The sequence below is a fragment of the Danio rerio genome, chromosome 7, assembly GCF_052040795.2.
Source record: "Danio rerio strain M-AB ecotype USA chromosome 7, GRCz13ab, whole genome shotgun sequence".
Lineage (NCBI taxonomy): Eukaryota > Metazoa > Chordata > Actinopteri > Cypriniformes > Danionidae > Danio > Danio rerio.
Window position 1 is genome coordinate 18,540,892 of NC_141027.1, and position 24,385 is coordinate 18,565,276.

Consider the following 24,385-nt stretch of genomic DNA (forward strand, 5'->3'; position numbering starts at 1 on the left):
TTAACATTAGCCCTTTTACTCAAAGTTCTAATCAAGTTGATAACCACAGAAAATTGTTTTGATCTATCTCTTAGTTTGCCTATATAAATTAAACTGTGGATAGTAATGAACTTAAGGACAGCAGGTACTGTACCAAACATTAAAATACACATGGTGTTGAAAGTGTACCCATAAATATAGCAATCTAGTATAGTATTATGGATAAAACCTTATTTGATAGAGGATATATGCAAAGCCGAATTAAGAATACATTGGGCCCTTGAGCTATACCAAATCCAAGGGCCCCCTTTAATTTTTTTTTATCTCACAAAAGTATATATATATATATATATATAAAGTATATATAAGTTGTTGTTGTTGTTATTATTTTTATTATTAATAATAATAATTTACTAATTTATATTATTTGAACGCAGGACATTCCTCTAGAAATAATATTTTACTAATTTATAATATTTAAACGCAGGACATTCATCTAGGAACTTTACACTGAAAGCTGCATGCTAGCATCATACAGATCTATCTTCTATGCTATTAAAGATTAATGATATATATATATATATATATATATATATATATATATATATATATATATATATATATATATATATATATATATATATATATATATATATATATATATATATATATATATATATTGTAGCGAGTCACATAGTACCACGTCGCCCTGGGCACAAATCCACACCAGCTGGATCTCTCATCAACCTCGGATCGCTCACAGCTGGACCTCATCAGCCAGGGAGAGATATAAGCCAGCCCCACACAGGAGGAAGTGAGCTTCATTACACATGACTCCCTGCGCTAATGCTTGTCTCTCTCTGTCTCTCCCACAGCCGAATCCAGCTCGTGACCGATCCAACACCCTACTTCTCACCAGCCTTCACCATCTCCCCGGAGCACTTGAGCACGCACCCTTAAGAAGAGCACTCATTCACCCCATTATCACTTGTAAATAAAAGCACCCTCCGGGGCATTGTTTGTAACTTCATCTACGGTGTTTGTGTTTTCCCTCTGCCTCGCTACAACTGGTGGAGAATGCGGGCATTGCAGAGGGAAAAATTCAGAAGAAACACTCACCATTAAGAAGAAAATAACCGCTGAATTTTTCTTTGTGTTTGTTACAGACAGGCATCCGCTCTCTCTCTCTTCCGCGCTTCCTCTTACTCGGCTGTCAACATCACGTCGCCATGTCTCTGGAAGAGGTACTGCTCCACCTAGCGGAGATCTCCAGCAAGCAGAATTCCATCTCTGAGCAACTTACAGCCAGACAGGATCGACTGGAACAACAGCTCCGCCAGGTGGCCAGACACCATCCGACTCCCGAAGTGAGTGCACAGCATCATCTCACTAAACTCAACGACCTGGATGATATTGACGCTTACTTACACACGTTTGAAGTTATTGCCGAGAGAGAAGGCTGGCCGAAAGAAAACTGGGCGAGAATGTTGGCTCCGTTTCTCACAGGAGAAGCGCAACGAGCATATTTTTCACTAGAGACACCTAAAAATGAAGACTACAAAGCGTTAAAAAAGGAGATATTAGCCAGAATGGGGCTATCCACAATCAGCGCAGCCCAACAGTTTTCCCAGTGGTCGTATGACGAGAAACAGCCTGTGAGGACTCAAGCAGCTCAACTTTCTCGCCTGGGAAGAATATGGTTATTGGGAGGAGATCCCTCGGCAGTCCAGGTCGCTGAGAAGGTGATTATAGAGAAGATGATGCGAGCGTTACCCCGACGTTTGCGAACACTCACCAGCATGCGAAATCCTGAGTCACTGGCCACCCTGGTGGAGGCGATCGAGCTGGCTGAAGCTCACATCGCCAGAGACAACGGGGAGAGAGCGACTCTGCCACCCCGGAGGGTAAGTGCACCTTGGCGACCGGTGGAGGGCACAGCGCGACCAGACAGCAGACCAGCGGTCCCCAGCCCGATGGACGAGCCGATGCCCACCGAGCCGACGACGCACTCGACCCCGGCCTGGACAGCAGGGTGCGCGGTACACCGCAACATCCCTCCCGAAGCTCCCACCCATAAAGTCCACCTAGAGGGAAAAACACAAACGGCCACGTTAGACACAGGAAGCGCCATTACTCTGGTTCACCCGAAGACGTTGAAGTACCGCCAGGAAAGTAAAAGCATTATTCCAATCACGTGTGTACACGGTGATACCCGCCACGTACCCGCCCGAAGAGTGACCATCGCGGCGAAACCAGGCAGCTGGCGCATCGAAGTCGGGGTTGTTCCAGATCTTCCTGTGCCCCTCCTACTGGGCAGAGACTGGCCGGGGTTCGACGAACTCCTAACTCACCACCACGCTCCATCGGCTCGTTCAAAGAAGAAGAACAAGCCACGGGCTCATTGGGACCGCAAACCAGCGCTGATGACCACCGAGAGCGACAGAGGGGGTGAGTCATCAATATCGGCTAATTTATACTTTGATCTCTTTCAACAGATAACCGCAGGAGGCGATTTTGGCAGAGCACAGAGGGAAGATGAAACGCTCAAACACTGCTGGCCGCAAGTACGGATCATCGACGGTAATGAGCGACTTCCCAGCCCTCACCCCCTCCCACATTTCATTGTGGAAAATGGTCTGCTGTACTGTGTCGCAGAGAGGCGGGGGGAAAAGAAGACACTACTGGTCGTTCCGAGGACCAAGAGGGAGACGGTCTTAGAACTGGCACATACCCACCCGATGGCTGGACATCTGGGAGCGGCCAACACGGTGAAAAGGATCCGCGATCGGTTCCATTGGCCGGGGCTAGACGGGGAAGTAAAGAGGTATTGCCAGGCATGTGACATCTGCCAGAGAACGTCTCCCCAACGACCACCCCCCAGCCCTCTAATACCACTACCGATCATCGATGTGCCCTTCACCCGAATTGGTATGGACTTGGTAGGGCCTTTGCCGAAGTCGGCCCGGGGACATGAGCACATCCTTGTTATCCTCGATTATGCCACCAGATACCCTGAAGCGATTCCCCTGAGGAAAGCCACGTCATCGGCCATCGCGAAGGAGCTGTTTCTGCTATGCAGTCGAGTGGGAATCCCAACAGAGATACTGACCGACCAGGGCACCCCCTTCATGTCCCGGTTGATGGCAGACCTCTGTCACCTCCTCAAGGTAAAACAACTAAAAACCTCAGTATACCATCCACAGACTGACGGCCTTGTCGAGCGATTTAACAAGACTCTGAAGCAGATGCTCCGACGGGTGGTGGCAGAGGACGGGCGCGACTGGGACCTCATGATCCCGTACGTGTTATTCGGTATCAGGGAAGTCCCCCAGGCCTCCACAGGATTTACCCCCTTCGAACTGCTGTTTGGCCGCCAACCCCGAGGCCTATTGGATGTGGCTCGTCAAGCCTGGGAGCAGGAGCCAGCCCCCCAGCGGTCGGTGATTGAACACGTACGGGACATGAGAGAACGCATCGACAAAATCATGCCCATCGTCAAGCAACACCTGACCGAAGCCCAGCGCGCCCAGCAGAGATTGTATAACCGGCCCGCCCAACCCAGAGAGTTCCACCCAGGGGACAAGGTGATGATACTCATACCTACCACAACGTCGAAGTTCCTCGCATCCTGGAAGGGGCCATACACGGTGGTAGAAAGGGTAGGGCCGGTAAATTATCGAGTCCGTCAGCCGGGACGAAGACGGGAAGAACAACTGTACCACATTAATCTTATGAAGAAGTGGGTTGCAGCTCCAGGTCATCTCGTTGCCTTCACTGAAGAAAATCTTCCCGTGGTCCACATAGGTGAGCAACTCTCACCAAACCAGAAGGCGGAGCTGCAAGCCTTGGTTGGTCAGTTCAAGGATGTGTTCTCGGAGAAACCGGGCCGAACCTCCATCATCCAGCACAACATTATCACTCCTCCTGGCACCATCATCCGGCAAAGGCCTTATCGAGTTCCAGAGGCTCGCAGGCTGGCTATCGACGAGGAGATCCAGAAGATGAGAAGGTTAGGCATCATCGAACCATCCCGTAGCCCGTGGTCCAGCCCAATAGTGATGGTCCCCAAACCCGATGGCACCCTCCGTTTCTGCAACGACTTCAGGAAACTCAACGAGATCTCCAAGTTCGACGGATACCCCATGCCTCGGGTGGACGAGCTGCTGGATAGGCTGGGTGGAGCCCGATTTATCTCCACCATTGACCTCACCAAAGGCTACTGGCAGTTACCACTTAGTGAAGACGCCAAGGAGAAAACCGCCTTCTCCACACCCGGTGGGCACTGGCAATACCGGGTTCTTCCCTTCGGGCTCCACGGGGCCCCAGCCACATTCCAAAGAATGATGGACATCCTGCTGAGGCCCCACCAGCCATATGCAGCAGCCTACCTGGACGACCTCATCGTCCACTCAGAGTCATGGGAGGAACACCTATCCCGGTTACGGAGGGTGCTCTTAGATCTTCGACGGGCTGGGCTCACAGCTAATCCCAAGAAATGCCACCTGGGTCTAGCCGAAGCCAGATACCTCGGGTTCCACATTGGACGAGGGCTCATACAGCCACAGCAAAACAAGGTCAAGGCACTACAGGAAACTCCACAACCCACCACAAAGACCCAGGTACGTGCATTTCTGGGGTTAGCGGGCTACTATAGATGTTTCATACCTAACTTCTCATCCATAGCCAGCCCTTTGACAGACCTGACCAGAAAGGGGCAGCCGGAGAGGATAAGATGGACCAAGGAAGCCGACGACGCGTTCCGAGCCCTAAAGAAGTCCCTCACGTCCTCACCGGTACTGCACGCACCTGACTTCGGCTGCCCCTTCATTCTACAGACGGATGCTTCCGACTCGGGCCTGGGCGCGGTCCTCTCCCAGGTCCACGGCGATGAAGAACATCCCATTATGTACGTGAGTCGGAAGCTGACCCCCGCAGAGACCCGCTACGCAACGGTGGAGAAGGAGGCCCTGGCGATCAAGTGGGCAATCCTGGAGCTAAGGTACTATCTCCTTGGCAGGAAATTCACTCTGGTGACCGACCACGCCCCGCTACAATGGATGGCTACAGCGAAAAACAACAACGCTCGGGTCACCAGGTGGTTCCTGTCGCTCCAGGATTTCAACTTCGACGTCCAACATCGAGCCGGGGCCTCCCACGGGAACGCAGACGGACTCTCACGGCTCTGGTCAGGATGGGCAGGTCTGTCAAAACATTCTACCCCCCCTCACAATACACTGCTCTTCCTTCGCAGGATACCCAGGACCAGGACGACGCTAAGGGGGGGGGGAATGTAGCGAGTCACATAGTACCACGTCGCCCTGGGCACAAATCCACACCAGCTGGATCTCTCATCAACCTCGGATCGCTCACAGCTGGACCTCATCAGCCAGGGAGAGATATAAGCCAGCCCCACACAGGAGGAAGTGAGCTTCATTACACATGACTCCCTGCGCTAACGCTTGTCTCTCTCTGTCTCTCCCACAGCCGAATCCAGCTCGTGACCGATCCAACACCATACTTCTCACCAGCCTTCACCATCTCCCCGGAGCACTTGAGCACGCACCCTTAAGAAGAGCACTCATTCACCCCATTATCACTTGTAAATAAAAGCACCCTCCGGGGCATTGTTTGTAACTTCATCTACGGTGTTTGTGTTTTCCCTCTGCCTCGCTACAATATACACACACACACACACACGCACACGCATTTATATATGTTAGTTGTTGTTATTGTTATTATTATTAATAAGAATGTACTAATTTTTATTATCTACCATTTGATTTATATTTGATTATTACATATTTTTTTCTATTTTATTAAAACAGGCCTGCATTTAGCCTATACAAAAGGAAGTAATGACATAATCTGAACTTTAAAGTTCAAACAGGCTGCAAAAATCAGCAAAAACAAAAAACATTTACAATACTTCCTAAATGAATGCTTTATAATAAATACTTTAAAGGGTTTACCTTTAAAAAGTTTCTTTACAACTTTAGCTGACCATATATCCCTAATTATAGGATATCATTAAAATCCATGCTTGTAATATGCTAAATATTGTGGTCCTCTGAGTTTCAGAAGGCCAGAATCCTTATTTTATTTTATTTATTTGTTTTTACATTAGATATATTGTCTGATGAAAGCCAGCGCCAATATTTCATTGCTTATTTCTGTTGTTTCAAGGGGCAAAATAAACATTCGTAAAAAAAAGTTTGCTTTCAAATTGTTCCGTTAGACTTACTGTAAAGCATAGCCAAGTGTATTTACTTGAAATGCATACGCCGCAACGATGGACATTTTGATAACTGCTTGGGTAGGCTCGTTTATATTGTGTGATGGAAGATCATGCGGGCGCGCCGATTTTTGAGTCCAGCTGTAACAACCGTGCGGCCGAGTTCATTCAGTATGATTCCATCATTCCAGCTTCTGTTACTACATGTACAATTTAATTATTGGTGAAGACTATTTGAGTTACAACTTTTGTTCCACTACGAGCTTGGTTAGCCTACCTTTGGCTGAACAGTTTTCACGGTAGTGCCGAAATAAGGGACTGTCCTGAGAAAATTGCCACATCTGATCACCCTTATGGGTGACTAAAACAGGGCTATTCAATATTCTGATTTGGCCACTTTGAGCCCCAATTTAGCATCAGCATTACTGTTTTTTTAGCAGCAGTAAACCGAAAGCAATACTTCACATAATCGAAAAAAAAAAGCATAACGTAAAGAGGCATTTCCCTCGTCATAACGTAAATTCATTCATCAGCCAACCAAGGGTCCACTTCTCCCGTGGGCCCTGGGGCTTCAGCCCCACCAAGCCCTTATGTTTATCCTACCCTGGATATATGCATTTGATGATATATAGTTATGGATAAAAATAAAGAGACCACTTATTTACTCTATGTATTAGGCATACCATTGGGTAAAATGAAAATATTCGTTTTATTCTAAGGTCTGATCAAAATATAATTGTCAAAAATGTCATTTAGACAAACAGTCAGAATAATGAATATATTAAATTGTTTTGATTGAAATTAAGGTCTATCCCAACAAAATATTTAATAATTCAATAGATTTAATTGATAAATTGTGTTGTTATTTCCCTTTATGTATTAATTCTGCTCCTTTTATTTACTTTTTTGAATAAGATTTAATTTAAACATGTTTGAAAAGAGAATTTAAAAAGACGCTCTAAATTAAACTTTTATTTGAAATTTGGAAGAAATGTCATCAGTAAATTGTAAATCTGGAGAAAGTGAGAATTGTCAAGCAATTTTTTTAATAGCTATGTGAGGACCACCTATTTTACTTATAACAATTATTGCAACTAGTGATGCTATTATCCATGCCTTTCATCTAAATGGTTAAAAATGATGGTCAAAAACTGAAGAAAACATTAAAAAATAAATTAGTTTAATTTATTTACGCCGTTTACTCACATAGCCAATCATACCTAAGGTTTCTCACACAAGGGCAGCATCTATGAACATTACACGTTACCACAAGATTACTGATTAAACGGCTAAATAACCTTGTCTGTGTGCAATTTCATCTGATTTTATGATTTTAATGCGACCATCCACAAAGTGAGCCAGCTTTCCATTCACAACAAATGCAATGACTAGAGGTCTAAACACCCTGAACTGTTTTCCCCATTGCTAAATAGATTCCTTAGACAACTTCAGTTCTCAAATAACACACATTTTTGTGGGAAACAGTTTAAATAAGTCCATAAACAGAAATACAAACTGCACATTTCTACTTTTCAATCTCCTGGAATGTCTCGCACCACACACGGTTTTTGCTTGTTTTGAACGCAGGACATTCCTCTAGGAACTTCACATTGAAATGTTAGCACCTGCTTTTATGTCTGCAGCCGCATGCTAGCGTCATACAGATCTATCTTCTATGCTATTGAAGATTAATGCTGAACGTCTGTGACATAAGTGAAAGTCTTACAGACCACTGGCTAAAAATAAACCCGCTTTCATGCTTTGCGGAGCTGGGAGGAGGCTTTGTTTCAGGCTGTTTCTCTCTGCTTAGTGCTGTCTTCCATTAACATCTGAAAGCTGGCTCAGATGGCCACTGTTTGACGTTTAAGAGGGGGAAAACTCCAGCTCGTTCGTTCCTGCTGTACCACATAACTCCACACCCTATGAGACTTAAACAGCTGTTCATTACACATTAGCAAATCCTATTGTTTTCCATTTGCTAAAAGGTACTGGCTTTTTTTGCATGTCTACAGTGTTTCAAATTATGGGCTGCAATTCTGGTTTTGAAACTTCCATTCAAATCAGTGTTCATTTCGTCAACAAAATGGTCTGTTGTGCCAGAAATAGGATTTGAAGCAAAGTGAGTATTGTCAAGTTTACTCATTTTGGGTCAAGTTTACCCATACTCAAAATTGGTCCTCTGCTTTTGACCTATCAAAGCGCACATACAGTTGAAGTCAAAATTATTAAAACTTGCCTAACTACCCTAACCTGCCTAGTTAACCTAACTAATCCAGTTAAGCCTTTAAATGTAACTTAAAGCTGTATAGAAGTGTCTTGAAAAATATCTAGTCAAATATTATTTACTGTCATCATGACAAAGATAAAATTAATCAGTTATTAGAAATGAGTTATTCAAACTATTAGGTTTAGAAATGTGTTGAAAAAATCTGCTCTCCGTTAAACAGAAATTGGCAAAAAAAAAATAAACAGAAAAAAAAATATGACACATAACTTGTGTCATACTGTAAGTGAGAGCACACACACACAATCAGCATTCATAGAGCAGTGGGTCTGGGGAGCAATTAAGGGTTAGAATATGAGAAAAGAAAGTTCGAGAAAGCGACGAGAGAATTTAAGAAAAGCAATGAGTCAACTTTAATAGCCGTTTAATACCTTTACTCAATGATCTGGACTACAAAACTTTGTGAGATTATTTCTGAGTTTCTGTTCTGTAAATGATATACATATCTTGTTACTAGTGCAGGGGACATCTATATCTAGATCTATAGGCAACAATTATATTTTGCCTTTATTTTAGGTGACGAAATTAACTCTGATTCAAATGAACGGAACCAATTCACATAAAATAATAAGATTGCGCTAAATATAATCCAAATGCATAGAGGAACACTTTGTGGCTTTATCTTTATTTTTATCCGGCATGAAAATAATGTTACACTTGGTATTTTATTGTGACATCAGTTTCACAAGCCTGTCTATGGCCAAATTTGAGTTACATGTATAACAAATAATATGTTCGTAATATTGCTGCACAGAGACTGGTTTTAACTTTCGGGGTTATTGATGGTCTTATGGAAAAAGTCTGTTCATTCTAATGAGCTTCATTTTAATGCTGATGGATGAACTATGAGGAGAATTACTTTCTGCTGTTTAACACAAAAGATATTTTAAAGAATGTTGGTTGCTGGGACCCATCGACTTACAAAGTAGGAAAAAAATGATTATGGAAGTCAATAGGTGCAAGCAACTGGCATTTTTCAACTTTTGTGTTCAACAGAAGAAAGACACTCAAATAGGTTTTAAATAAGTGAAGAGTGACTAAATGATGGCAGAATTGTAATTTTGGGTGAAGTGTCCCTTTAACAACACCTCACTGTAAACAGTTTGTTTACAGTTGAACAGAAGTTGCTCCCACACTGTAAACAATATCTTACTGCCTTATTATTTTAGGTGAATCAAATGAACTATTCTAGTCATCTCATCTTTTATCAGTCAATCTGACTAAAAAATATTAAGTTAAACTCTGAATAACTTAAATGTACTTGAAACCTGATTAACTTATTAAAGTAAGTTAAAGTAACATAAAACATTTGAAGTCATGCGTTTTTCTCATATTATTTTTTACAGTGCAAAATTCACACAAATCATCATGGAGCATAGGAAAAAGGTAGACTGAAAAATCTTCTGTGCATAGGAAATAAACAATGTATGCCAACCACATGTGTAACTGGTCACAGCCAATCACTTACTATTCTGGCCACCAAATCGCCAAGCTGGAGTCCATACTTGGCAACCACAGGCCGTAGAACCTCAGTCACAGGTTTTGTGGGCTTCGCTTTCAACCCAACCGATCTGTTAATGGGTACCAGGTCCAATCTGAAAATATAGTGGGTTTGTTTATAGTTCAGCGCCAACCACCACACAATTGTTTGATAGTCTTTTCTTCATTCATAACAGACGGTGCTATTGTAGAGAACAGATCACACTGGTATTGAAGAACATTTTACGAATGAAATGAAAGTCATTTGTGCTGGAAATGTCATTAAAGGTGCAGTGAAATGCTTTAAAATGTGCATTTGTTATTTGATGTCTCAACTGAATCATTAAGACAGGGCAGGACATTTAGTAGCCACTGCCCTTTTAAAAAAAAATCTATAAGCTTTAGTTTTTAACATAGCTCTGCCAGAAAGAATAGTTAAACTCATGCACATCAAACCAAAAATAAATGAGAAACTGATGAGATACTGAAGTATTAGGGGATGTCAAGCTTTGGATTGTTTTATATCTTCTAAATGCAGATTTTGTCACTGTTGTGGAGCACATTAGATTACAGATATCTGTAAGACTATTTTAATTTCACAGAAACTTTAAATATTTAGTGAATAAACTGAACTTTTGGTAAAGCTTGAGAATATTTTCAGATCAAAATGTTGTCTTAAGAAATAAGTGAAATAAAACGGTGTAAATCAAAGTACTAAAATAATAATAATAAATGATAAAATAAGATATGAACATAGAAGATGAATTGTAAGATATAAAGTGGAATTGTGGAAAAAAAATTTACTGAACATTTTAAGAAACCAAAGCTACAAATAAAATGAACATTGCTTTTTCATTTCATTGAAGTCTAACAGTATTAAGGTACAGAAATTAAATAATCTAATGTAACTTTGATTCCACTCTATAAAATAAATAAAACAATCTTGTTATAGCTATGAACAATACAAGAGACCCTGGACCTTCAGCTGGAGTCTTATTTCAATTCAGTTCATTTCATGTTTATTTCTATGATGCTTTTACAATCTAGATTGTGTCAAAGCACCTTAACATAGAAGTAGTTCTAGTAAATTGAAACTGTGTCAGTCCAGTTTTCAGAGTTTAAGTTCAGTTTAGTTGAGTTCAGTGTGGTTTAATTTTCCAAACTTATGTTGCAAGGGTTTGCAATTTTTAGCAATAATATGAATGGAATAAAGATTACCATGATTATTCATTGCCTTGTAAATTAACTGAAATAAAACAAGTGTAAATTGACATTGCAAAATGAAAGGAGAAAATTAAGAAAATAGAAAATTTAAAAACAAGTGAACTAATAAAAAATGACAAAGACACACCGAATTCTTTGTTAATTTATTTATTAATTAATTGGGGGGAAAAATCTTATTTTTAGATGATTTTAAAGCAGAAATTTGTTAATGGCCGAAAATACATTGAATGGATCAAAATGGATTTTTCTTTTATGTCAAAAACCATTCGATTATTCAGTACTGATATTTTGTACTGCATTTTCTACTGTAAATGTATCAAAACTCAATTTTTGATTAGTAATGTAAACTGTTATACAATTGAACGATGATTTTCTCGGATTTCTCAGTTCTAATAGTTGTGACCATCTTGGCTAAATATTATCCTGTATTATCATACATCAGATGCAATCATATTCATTCAGATGTATGCGTCTCATTTTCAAAAGAAAAAAAAAAAGACCGGTTTTGTGGTGCAAGGTCACATATGGTGCTCTTGGAGGAAACAGATCAATACTGAAGAGCATTTCCAATTGAAGTTAAAGTCGAAACGGAATAGTTCCAGATATTGCTTGCGAAAGGAAGATAATAATAACAAAACGTACCTGAACAAAGTGCGCTTCTCAAGACGAAGTTCCCTGGAGCTGAGAGTAATACTATCTTGATCCAAGACCAAAGGCTGAGAAAGAAACAATAAGCAGAAAAACAGAGAAATCAAGCTCAGCACTGACAGACTCGCTAAAGGAGACACTATAAAAGCTAATGAAGGCTGTGCGCACCTTCTCTCCACCGGTGAGAAAGAGGTCGACAGCAGCCAGGTTGATGTGTTGTTTTTGGCAGAGCTCTAGCAGCACTTGTCTGATGGAGGCTCCCTGTCGGAGAGGAATAGAGCAGCTGGAGCCGTCGGGCAGTGTTACTGTACATGTCCTGCTGCAGCGCTCTCGCTCCTTATCCAAAGCACAACTCGAACCTCTTAGCTCACACTGCTTTACACATACAAGAAAATGAGAAACAAGGACAAACAAAAAATTAGCTTGTTACATTGACATTGACAACTGCAAGCAGCTTGAAGTTAATGAGGTAATTTGCTCATGTAACTTAGTGCAATAGTCACTTTATTCTACACTAGTTTTTTACGATCTGTGTGATTCATTATGTTGTGGAAATTCATTAGGCTGCTAATTTGTACTGGAAACATGCTAAAAACATGCTAACCCATACTGGAAAAATGCTAACAACATGCTAATTTGTACTATAATCATGCTAATAACATGCCAATCCATATTAGAATCATGCTAACAACATGCTAATTCATGCTAGAATTATGGTAAAACATGCTAGAATAACGCAAAAAAACATATTTGTGCAAGAATCATGCTAATTCATACTGGAGTCATGCTAACAATGTGCTAATTTATCCTAGAAACATGCTAACAACATGCTAATTCTTACTGTAATCATGCTAACAACATGCCATTTCACATGGGAATCATGCTAAGAACATGCTTATCCATACTAGAATCATGCTAAGAACATGCTAATCTGTACTAAAATGATGCAAATAACATGCTATATTGTACTATCATGCTAACAATATGCTAATTGGTACTAAAATGATGCAAACAACATGCTCATTTGTACTAGAATTATGCTAATCCATACTAAAATCATGCTAATTATATTAGAAACATGCTAACAACATTGTAAGTCATGCTAGAATCAAATTAAAACTAATTCAAAATAAAAACTAATTTGCGCTAATTCTATCTATCTATCTATCTATCTGTCTGTCTGTCTGTCTGTCTGTCTGTCTGTCTGTCTGTCTGTCTGTCTGTCTGTCTGTCTGTCTGTCTATCGGTCTCTGTGTCTGTCCATACTTTTTCCAAACTGTTTTAAACTTTTACCAACTGGATTTCTCAAGCCAGCATCAAAGTTGGTCTCCACAAACTTTACTATCTAGTTTGCCCTTAGAATGTTCAATCAAATTCGTTTCACCTCTCAAAACATCTTTCTTTTTATTTGACAAAAAAAAAGTGAATATACTTATTTTGTCAAGGATAACAACGTTTTAAATGTTAATAAAGACTTATTTCCATTGTGGTCCTTGATGTAAAGTACAGATTATGCTACATCCAGAAACAGGTACACTGTGACTCTACATACAATTTCAAATAACCATTAAAACATACTGTAAAATCCATCAACATACTCTGCTGCTTAAACATATCTACAGGCAGTTTATTAAATAGCAATGCTCCAGACTATTTAAAACACAGATGACTATAAGCAGTTTTAAAACAACAATGTAAAACCCATAAGACTTTGCCTATAACAATGTTGCTCGTTTACCCTTTATAATACGATTTATTAATTATAATGTTATGTACCATTTAATTGAACATTTCTTCACTTCTGTTCACATGGAATGGCTTTTGAAAGGGGCTATCAGGGCATGTCTCCTTTCTGTCTTGCTTTCATCCATTTCTCAATCAATCTTCCTTTATTCTAGTAGCAACACCCATTTTCCAACAATCCAATCCGTTTCCAATAGACAAAATCATGAACCACCCAACATGTAATTCTCATCTTAGGAATGTTTCCATTAGACACACATCACCACAGTGGAAAAAAGACAATCAACTTTCATTTCATGGTGACTTTAAATATTCAGTACTTGATAATACATTCTATCATTTTATTTGTATTATCTGCCATTATCTATTTTTGTATTATCTGATGCTACCATCTATTTTTATATATTATAAACAAGTGCAGACATAAAAAAGCACGCCCTCATAGTGCGAAACAACAGTTCCTAAATCCCACGAGCATCATGCATGCTTGAGTTTGTGTGCAGTAAATGAATTTCTACCCGCACACTATGTTTAGGTTTACATCACTTTTTCAAGAAATTCCATGATGTTATTCTGCTAGTTCTGTTTTTAAGATGGATTCTGCTATTTGAATCTGATAGATTTTTCTGCATCACAGAAATCATTGGGTCCTAGGCTATCTATTGCTGCAGCTCCCTAATGCACTCCTCTGTTCCCCTATGCAAGTCCCAATCCTCTTACCTCATTCTTTCCTCCTGAACAGGAAGTGTTGAGCTCTTGACTCGCTCCAGAAGACAGAGAACCTTGAGACTCTCTCCGCCCATTACAGTCTGTCAACACATGATAACCACATAGCAAATCTTTCATTTTAGCATTCATTTAAATGAATATGCAAGAAAGGAAATCATTGCTGATGAGATTAGGAGACTCACGGTAGGGTAAATCTGGGGCCTCTCTTTTCTTTTGTCCTTTCCCAATACTTGGATATCTGTACCAGGAAAAGAAGCCGTTTTTCTTATCAGAGTGTTTCTCTCTGAGATCATCGCTTGACCTGCCTGTTTTGGGCTTCCTGTTTTCCTGTAACACAACATCATAGTGTTAGAAAATAAAGTACAACAGTGAATTGGGTTAGAAAAATTCAGTATACATTCATTCATTCATTTTTCTTCGGCTTACTCTCTATTTTAGAGGTCGCCACAGTTAAATGAACCGCCAACTATTCCGGCATGTTTTACACAGCGGAAGCCCTTCCAGCCGCAACCCAATACTGGGAAACACCCATACACACTCATACACTCATACACTACAGACAAATTAGTTTATTCAATTCACCTATAGCACATATATTTAGACTGTGGGGAAAATCGGAGCACCCGGAGGAAACCCACGCCAACACGGGGAGAACATGCAAACTCTACACAGAAATTTCAGTATACATCACATGAATTTTGCGAAACTAACATGGAATTAAGCAGTGGGAAGTAGTGGCCAAAATGTTGGAGACTAGTATATATTGCATTACATTATATATTATTTAATGGCCAAGATGTAATAAAACAGCAAAATCCGGATGAGACTATGTAAATAATAAAAATTTCTAAATAAATAAGTGATCTTACAAAAGTGTATTATATTTTAAATGAACAAAAGTTTTACCCATTTTATTTTTTTAAAAAGTTAAATGAGTACAAATGGGTAAAGTATAAAAAATACAGTATAAAACAATTGGTCACACTTAACTTTGATGGCCCGTTTGTTAAATTTAAGTTACATTGCAACTAATTCTCATTAGATTACAAGTAGACTGTTTGGTTGGGGTTGGGGTTAGTGTATGTTGACATGTATTTGCAAAGTTTCTTATAGTCAGTCTGTTGAAGGAGCAGAATCAGCAAATATTAAGCAGAGAGACTACTAATACTCAAATGGACCACCAAGCTACACTTTACAACACTTTACAATTATATTAATGTTTATTTTGCTTGCACTGTGATCTTTAAATAGAGACTTTTAATATGTTATCATTTTTTTTTTTTTTTTTAAATACCCGTTTTGGTAGATAATCTTATACTGGATGACATTTTTTTACCATGGTGCAAAGAATATTTTATACTGTATCATACTTTTGTTTTGGTGCTAAAAACTAATACAGTAAACAATACTCATTTTTCCTGTAAATAATAAACCATACTTCCAGCAATAGATCTAACTTAGAGGCCTAACTTTACTTCAAAGTTTATTCAAATGCAATAAATATTGTAATAATAATCTATTGTAATGTTTCATGTCAGCTGCAAAAAAAAAAAAAAAAAAAACTGTTATACATAGGTTATTTTCAATCACGTAGTTCTGATGAGACACCAAATTCAGATGGAGGGCAGGAATTTAAAAAAACTGAATTGGAGACATAGAGAAAAGTCTGTATTTTTGCGATTTATACCATTTTAAATGAGATATAAATATAAAATAAGCACATGTTGGCCATGATCCTTATATCCTGAAGAGGGCCGAGTTTTCTACTGAACTAAAATATATTTAGTCATCAAAGTGGTAATTACTGTATAAGCTATAACGTTACATGAAAAAATACTACAGTAAATACCACAGTGTTTGGAAGCATACTATAAATAATTACTTGAATTAAACTGTTGTAGTAATTATGTTGTTGCTGTGGTACAACACAACTGTAGTAATAAACAAATTATTCAAGAGGCTTCAGTTTTCTAAGCTATAATCACAATGCACCACAATTTACGCTAGTGGTATAGTATTTATTACAGTTGACTTAACAACTCTTCATTAACAAAGAGTTGTACACATCATACACTTTACAGTGGTTTATAAATATGTTCATTATAAATTACTATAGTTTTTTTCCCCATGCGGATATCTTCCAGACATCACAAAATAACGAAAGCATACAAAAGCGTAGGCGCATAGTCTACATTAATATTTATTTATTTATTTATTTTATTTATTTATGTATGTATGTATTTTTGCAAGGGGGAAAACATGCTATACAATAATAACCATTTAGTTTTGACACAAGGGCATTTCTTTTTTCTGTCGATGAACTTAACATCAACAAACATTTACCGCTGCTGCACATCTTGATGTTAACGTTACGGTTGTATGGTTGTTATTCTGTTGAAACACAAGTAAAGACATGGATTATTGCAAAACAAGACAGAGATTTCATTGGAGTGATTACATGGCAGCGTACATGATTTATATCCTCCTGGATTTTGTATAAGTGTCGTGGTGTTTGCATCTGATTTTTATATAAAACTTTAACATATTTATGCACATAGCTAGGCCTGTATATAATCTTTATTGTTGCTGTAAAACAAATTACCGCATTCAAAAAAGTTTGTCCACATGGATGTATTGAATAAATGTTTATTACATGCCACATTTTCATCTGTTTCTTGAACTTTAAGAGCTATAACTTTTAGAAGGCTATAAAAACTGTTCAACATTTCATACTTTGGCTGGTTTAAACAAATATAAATAACATAAAACAAACATTTTGATGTTCTGTTAGCGATTCCTATGTATAAAATTCACTTCCTGGCCTCCATCTGAACTTTGCGCGTCATCAATGACGTCATGTGAAAACAACCTATAAACACCTTTTTCACATTTCTCAGTGCATCACCTCTCTTGAGCTATTGCTGCTTCAGTGCGATCTGTACCTTTTTAGGAGTGGAGAATGTGGAGCGGTCAGAGGTGAAGCTGTGTTTGGATGGGGCAGGGCTGCACGGGATGGGACAGGGGTCAGGCAGAGGTCGACCCTCCACCTCTGCCAGCATACACTCCTGATAGAGAGTGGACTTCAAGAAGCGCGCATAACTGTCCATCTTCATCAGGTTGAAGATCTGAGGGTAGAGCAAATGGGTTTGATATCGGACTGCTTTAATAATACAGTAACGACTGGCGTGTGAATGTGTGAGTTTAACCTGTAGCTGTGGCTGTTTGAACATGTTAGGCTGTGGAGCTGTCAGGACATCGTCCGCAAGTTGAGCTTGACTGTCGATGTTCACTGGCATTGTGGCTTTACTTGAGAGGAAACGGTTGTAGATCTCTTTGGCCTTCTGGGACAGCTGAGAAGCAATACAACTTTCATTAAAACAAGATCAATAATGTACTGACCTGGGGTGCGTTTCCCAAACACCAGCATAACTTGCGGCTGTACTATCATAGTATGCTGCATCGTTTGGGGAAAGAACAATGGAGTGACGAGTGTTTCCCAAAACTGTAGTTTCTTTGTTGCAGATCCACCGTTTGAACCATGTTAGTTATAATGTAAAACGTCCAAAATGACGCTCTAAATGGGGTGGAGTAGCTACATCTTTAGAGAAAAACCCCAAAATGTTTTGTGCAAAATATTTTTTATACGCACATGCATTTTAAAAAGTTTAAAATTAGTTTTGGTAAAAACATGCACTCATTTTCCATGCTAATTGAAATATATGTAAATGACACATGTAGGATCTAGGATGTTTCCTTTACAAATTTCGTTGAAAATATTCCATATAAAATCACTAGCTAACATATTCTATTTTCAAATATAAATCATACAAATGGTAAATGGTTTTAGGCCTAATTTACAGTAGGTTATTTATTAAGAAATGAAAAAAAATCCTACTTAATAATAATAGTAATAATGATAATAATAATAATGATTATTATTAATAAGTTGGATATAGTTTTTTTATTTTTGAAAAAGTCAACTTTTTCAATGTGGCACATTCGAACCACTGCAGAAATGTTCTAACCAACAGGCTCATGTCATATATGCCTACAGTACAGATATATTTCTTAATAAATAACCTACTATAAATTAATAACAATAACCTATGCCATATATTTATGTTTTCACAAGCTTTGGAGACCTAACATAGCCTAAATTTCGCTTTTTAAATAATAGGTCATCTATGTTTAAAATTTCATTAATGTTTTCAAAGTACACTGCGAAGGGAGCGCAATTGTCAATCTGAAGATCACGAAAACTGAACTGTAAAAATTGTTTGAAAGCAAATTACACCTAAAAGATGTCCTTAATGTTTTTATTTTTAATCATTCCAAGTTTAAATGTTGGAATGTTCTAAATGAATAGGGCATGGGGGGGAGAAGTGGGAATAGAACACAGCCAGTAAATATGTTTCTAACTACAGCTCTAGAGGTGTAGTTGCAAGTGTACAAGTTTGCGATGCAGTTTGCGAATGTTCATTGAAATTACGGATTTGGGAAATATCAAATCAAGGAACTATGTTTGTAACAACGGAACTTGCGACCTTAGTTGGCAAATGATGGTTTTCGTAAACGCACCCCTGTATGTTTAAATACATGAAATTTATGTATGTATATATATATATATATATATATATATATATATATATATATATATATATATATATATATATATATATATATATATATATATATATATATATATATATATGCATATATATGCATATAAAAGCCAACTGGTCCAGCCGGGACTCGAAACAGTGACCTTCATGCTGTGAGGCAACAGTGCTAACCACTGATTAAGTAAATATAAGTAAATAATCTGATATTTCGTTTATTTCTGGGTTGAATTTCACTTCAACGGTTCTGTGAGGATTTCAACAGAGGCCAAAGGAGAAACATCATCAAATATGTATAACTGAGAGAACAGAGAAAGTGTTGCAGAAGATTACCTGCTTTTTGTCATGTTCTGGAACTTGGCTGAAGCATTCACAGGCCTGCCAGAATAAGATGTTTTCCTCGCTAAACTCCTTCTTTAGAAACTCCTGTATGAAACACAGAACAGTACGACCATCCTGTGACATTAATACACTTCTGCTTTATGATGTGCTGTCGGCAAAATGAATTAACACAAACTATCAACCTGATATACACAAAGGCAAGCTGGTCTAAAAGCTCACAAGAATTGCATTAGCAAACAATAAGCACATGTCTAAGATGAACTGCGGTACTTACAGAAAAATAGCGGACACCCACAGGATCCTGAAGCAATCGCTCGAAGCTGACTGCCCATAATGCAACGCGGCGCTCTGTGAAACGACAGTGGTTGGTGACGCTGGGCAGACTACCGTTACTGTCCAAACTGCTCACGCTGCTGCAGTCGTGACGCTGGACACCACCACCACTGCGCTCTGGACAAGACAAAGACCAAATTTATTACATCCACATGATTTAACAGCAGATTCTTCAACTGCTCTGTTCTGGATCACTAAAACAAACATCACTTCTCCTTCACACACAAGGCATAGCAAAAGGAGAGGAAATTATTTTAAATGTTAAAGAGGCACATGTATTTATTTAGTAATGTATTAATCACTTTCTGATGTGAGAACAGCTGGTAAGGAAATTTAAAGTCAGTGTGAACTGGAAGTTTCTGCAGAGTTTTATGAAGATTTTTTTCCAACTGAAATGGAATAATAAATCGGAGCGTGGGTTTATTTTTTCACTACTTATCTCATCTTTCACTCACAGCAAACTAACGGTTAAAGGAGTGTGGCTAAGCATATTTCGCACAAGCCGTCAAAATGACATCATCAGAGAAGGACTGCTGTTCCAGAGCAGAAGTAAATAATCATTTTTTTAAATGAAAGATTACCAAAACAAACTTTCTGTCCTCGGTGGATTAATCGTTCAGCATAAGATTAACAATGTGCATTGCAAATATACATTTCTTGAGGACTTTAATCAACAGTATTTGGGTAGGTTGTCTTTATGAAGCTTGTAATCTGATTTTAAAGAAGACTTTGGATGGTTTTGCCAGGAAAATGCTAATATTTTTTCAAGAGTTCACACTTAGCTGATGATTGATAATAAGGAGTGTTTGGCATGCTGTCCCGGGAGAGAACCCTGAGTTTAGAAAATCCTTGAGCCCAGGGCTCCCTCCCGTTTCGTAGGGCGAGAGGGGAGTCTGAGCTCAGGTAGGTCTCGAGAACTCCCCTGAGTGAGTTCTTTGGGCCTACTATTAATTAATAACTGATATTAATATTAATATTATTAATTAAAGTTGCCACAGTGTGATAGACCACTAACTGAATGGCATATGTCTGCGAGTTGAAAGCCTAAAAGCAAATTCTCATATACTGTGCCAATTTGGTTTAATCAATTCACTTATACTGCATGTCTATGTACTGTGGGAGGAAACCAGGAAATAGGGGGAAACCCACGCAAGCGCGGGGAGAACATGTAAACTCCCCACAGAAATGCCAACTGGCCCGGCCGGTACTTGAACCAGTGACCTACTAACCATGCTAACCAATGAGCCACCATGCCACCCTTTCCTGGATGAATCTAAAAAAGAAGGGCAGGAGTATGGATGGATGGGATATTCTTCAAGACGAAGATATGCAAGGTAAGAAATTCTGGTATTTTATAGTATGTTTGGATTCATCTGATTGGTAAATCATGTGATAGCTAATGCAGGACCAGCCATGGTCAATCATAAGCATGCAAAACTCTTCTCAAAACTAGTTTAAAAATAATCTGTGCGCACAGAAATCCACAGATTTTTGGCCTGTCGTTGAGTCAATTTAGTTACTTGTGTAAATGTTTGTAAATTTATATTTATTCAGTTTTTTATTAATTTCAGTAATAATACTTATTACTTATATGAAAGTGTTCCTTTGATTTGTTTACAATACACTTTGTAAAGTAATATTTTTTGTCTTTTAGTATATATTATATGATAGACTTGCTTTGTTTACCAAATAAGTGGATCTAAATGGATTTGCAGTGTAAACATTAAAAGTTAAAAAGCTATTACTTTTTATTTCATATATAAAGTTTTTAGTGATGATACTCCCAAAATAATTCTGCAGAAATCAGCTGATTTTTTACCAAATTCTCTGCAGAAATAGCAAAAAATATCTGCAGATTCTGTCTGGCCCTACTTATGACACATGAAATAAATGCTAATACAATGTCCAAAATAATGCAGAAAAAAAGTTGTGATGTAATGTTAATGTGTAATGTAAAGAAAAGGATTTAATTTAAGCCTTAGTTTAATGTAACAGGAGCTATTTTTGCTTTTATACTTACTTGACATGTCAAGACAAACCCCAAAATTTTGACTCTAAACTCTGCAGTCAACACCTCCTTAAAACAAATTTCCTTGTTAGGCTGTTTTACTGACAGTTTTACTAACATTCTGCTCAGGACATGTTGTAACCGTACTGTATATAAAGTGGGTATATTATGAATTCTGTATTGATGAAAAAAAAAATAGATTCACCTTTACCAAAAAAACTAAAATACTAAAAAACACAAGTTCGTTTTCGGTAAGATTTTGGTGTCATGGCTTCAGTCATTTGATTTCAGTCATGGCTGAATTTATTTTAATTATAAAACAACTATAATTAATAATACGTAAAAAAAAAAAATTTAATTAAAAATTATTTAAATTTATTTTAACAATTAAAATAAAAATTACAAAACATTACAATGATACATAAAATGCAATATATTTTAATTCAAATCATAAACTGCAGTAATGGAAAAGCATTCTAATTTAAGATATCTTGCTTACAAAACATTTCTTTTTATTATTATTAATGCTGAAAACACTTTCTGCTTAATACTAAACCAATATTTTTGATGATTTGAAAGGTCAAATAAACATTTATTACATACAGAAATCATTGTGAAAAATCATTTTGAGAAAGCGAGGTTTGCTTTGTAGACCAGTGCAACAATTTAAGACAGACACACAAATATGATTCAATTTATCACACCTTAAGAACGATGCTTTTAGTCTAAAAAGACAGACAGACAGACAGATAGATAGTATTTAAACAGAGTACTAACCTCCATCTGATGCAGCCGACTGAAAGAAAAGAAAAAAAGACATGAATGAGTAATTGCCATCCTGACTTCGATGTGGCAGAGGAGGAGAAAAAGAGGAGAGAGGTAAAGTCCCAGAGCTGGAGAAGATACCAGCAGACATCTCTGCAGCTTCTCTCATCTTAACTGAATGTGTGTGAAGTGTGTGTGTGTGTGTGTGTGCTTGTTGCAAGGGGAGGGTTTGTACATATGGTTGTTGATGTAGCTGTGTGTAGAAACATGCAGCTGTTCACACCTCTGCTCTGGTTACCGCCCACAAACACACACACACAGACCAAATGAGCTGACCCAGGCCTGCCCAGACACTTGCAAAGGCCATAACTTCAACAAAGAGCAGCAGTCAAGCTTTTAAAGTCATAAAATTGCTACTGCATCTCTGAGCATGGAGGAAAAATACAGTTTCTGCATTGACATTGCAATGTGCATATCCAGCTACTGTATGTGCAAAGTCGAGACAGGGTTATAGTTGACTAGATACTACAACTCGAAACGCATGCAATTTGGGCAGACATTGCAAAGTTTGACTATAATATAGTGAAAGTTAAACATTTTTTTGCATTTTTAAGGCCTGTTTAAGCATTTAGACACATTCAGTTGTAATATTTGTAGTTTTACAAAGATTAATTATTTGAATATTTATATGATAAAACTGATTTGATATTTGATTGTTTGTTTTCTTTAAATGAATCCTGCTACACTGTAAAAACTGTAATGACAAAAAGTCAAGACAACATTGCTTTATAATACTTATAATATGTTTTCAACCAAGCGACAACTTCTCGATCTCCCTCGTGAAGCAAATACAGAACTAAAAACGATTTAGGTGTATATGGCTTATATTACACTTCATAACAACTGTGAGGGGGGTGAATTTTTTCATAACTCATCTGTTTTGTTTTCATTAGGTTATATTAAGTCTGCATAATTAAGGTCTCGCTGGTCACCGTTATGTCACCTCAGCTGAATATGGCTGAACTCGGCATATACATAATATTTTTGTATTGTTTTATGTGGCTTTACACAGTCAATTGCCTTTTGGAATTATTTCCTACAATTATCAGATAATATGGCATGTTGTGTGCACTTAATTATGCTCACAAACCATTTAAGTGGCCTCCATTTCCCAAGTGAGTGAAATTATATACTTATATGCCATCTCTATAAATGTTTGTTTTATTTGACATAATATATCATTTATAATTTTCTTTAGAACATGAAAGCACTCCGGGAATAGACTGATTAGCTGTAGGTTCTAGAATAGTCATCTGAAATATTGTCATATGCCTGGATTTCATACATTTGAAGTATTTGGAAGTAATTCACGTTTTCCTCCTGTAGAAAAGCATCATAAGAACAACGCTTAGTGGCTCAATGTATTACAACAGTGTTTTAAAAGTCTAAACACTTTATAGATATAGTACACAACCAAGCACAAGGTCAAACACAAACGAGTCGCTGATAATGAAGTATTAAGCGTTTCTCACAAAGAAAAGCCAGTCTAAGCAAAATGCTAACAAGCATCTGTAGCTTAGAGTCTTTGCCCTTTTTTGGTAATCCCTGGTTGTCGCGAAAACAAAAATGGCGACTGATGGCCACGCCTAATTGTAGCTTTATTTGCGCTCTTCAGAAACCTATAGGTGACGCCATTAATACCATGTCCATATTTTCACAGTCTATGGTTTCAACTTATATTTTTTAAGTTTTACAAAGTTTAACCCAATATTTTAAGTCAGTTTGATTTATGTAAGTGGACTACAAAAGTTAATTTGATTCAACTACAAAATTTAAGGCAGCAAGATTTTTTACAGTGGTGTTCTCCCCATTAAGCACCATGAAATACTTTTTATCTATGCTGTATTTTCTTTATTATGGACAATTTTAATGGATGTAAACAATAACAATGGTCTTTATGTATTTCCTGTACTGGATTTTTAATTTCCATACTGTCCAAG

At 38.1% G+C, this 24,385-nt stretch overlaps 1 protein-coding gene across 13 annotated transcripts in view; it reads right to left on the minus strand.

Moving 5' to 3' along the window:
- Window positions 1-24,385, minus strand: part of rgs12a (regulator of G protein signaling 12a) — a 72,938-nt gene that overhangs the window by 11,763 nt on the left and 36,790 nt on the right. For 5 of the 13 annotated variants that reach the window (XM_087260677.1, XM_087260676.1, XM_087260685.1 and 2 more), the window contains 10 exons: window positions 22,398-22,416; window positions 19,554-19,729; window positions 19,271-19,363; window positions 17,525-17,668; window positions 17,261-17,443; window positions 14,501-14,645; window positions 14,310-14,398; window positions 12,015-12,221; window positions 11,841-11,914; window positions 9,964-10,090 (listed from right to left, as the gene is read on the minus strand). In XM_087260677.1, coding sequence (XP_087116803.1) covers window positions 9,964-10,090; window positions 11,841-11,914; window positions 12,015-12,221; window positions 14,310-14,398; window positions 14,501-14,645; window positions 17,261-17,443; window positions 17,525-17,668; window positions 19,271-19,363; window positions 19,554-19,729; window positions 22,398-22,416 — 1,257 coding nt within the window. The remainder of the gene's footprint in view (window positions 1-9,963; window positions 10,091-11,840; window positions 11,915-12,014; window positions 12,222-14,309; window positions 14,399-14,500; window positions 14,646-17,260; window positions 17,444-17,524; window positions 17,669-19,270; window positions 19,364-19,553; window positions 19,730-22,397; window positions 22,417-24,385) is intronic. The other 8 variants (XM_087260679.1, XM_087260678.1, XM_087260683.1 and 5 more) reach the window with 3 other exon arrangements.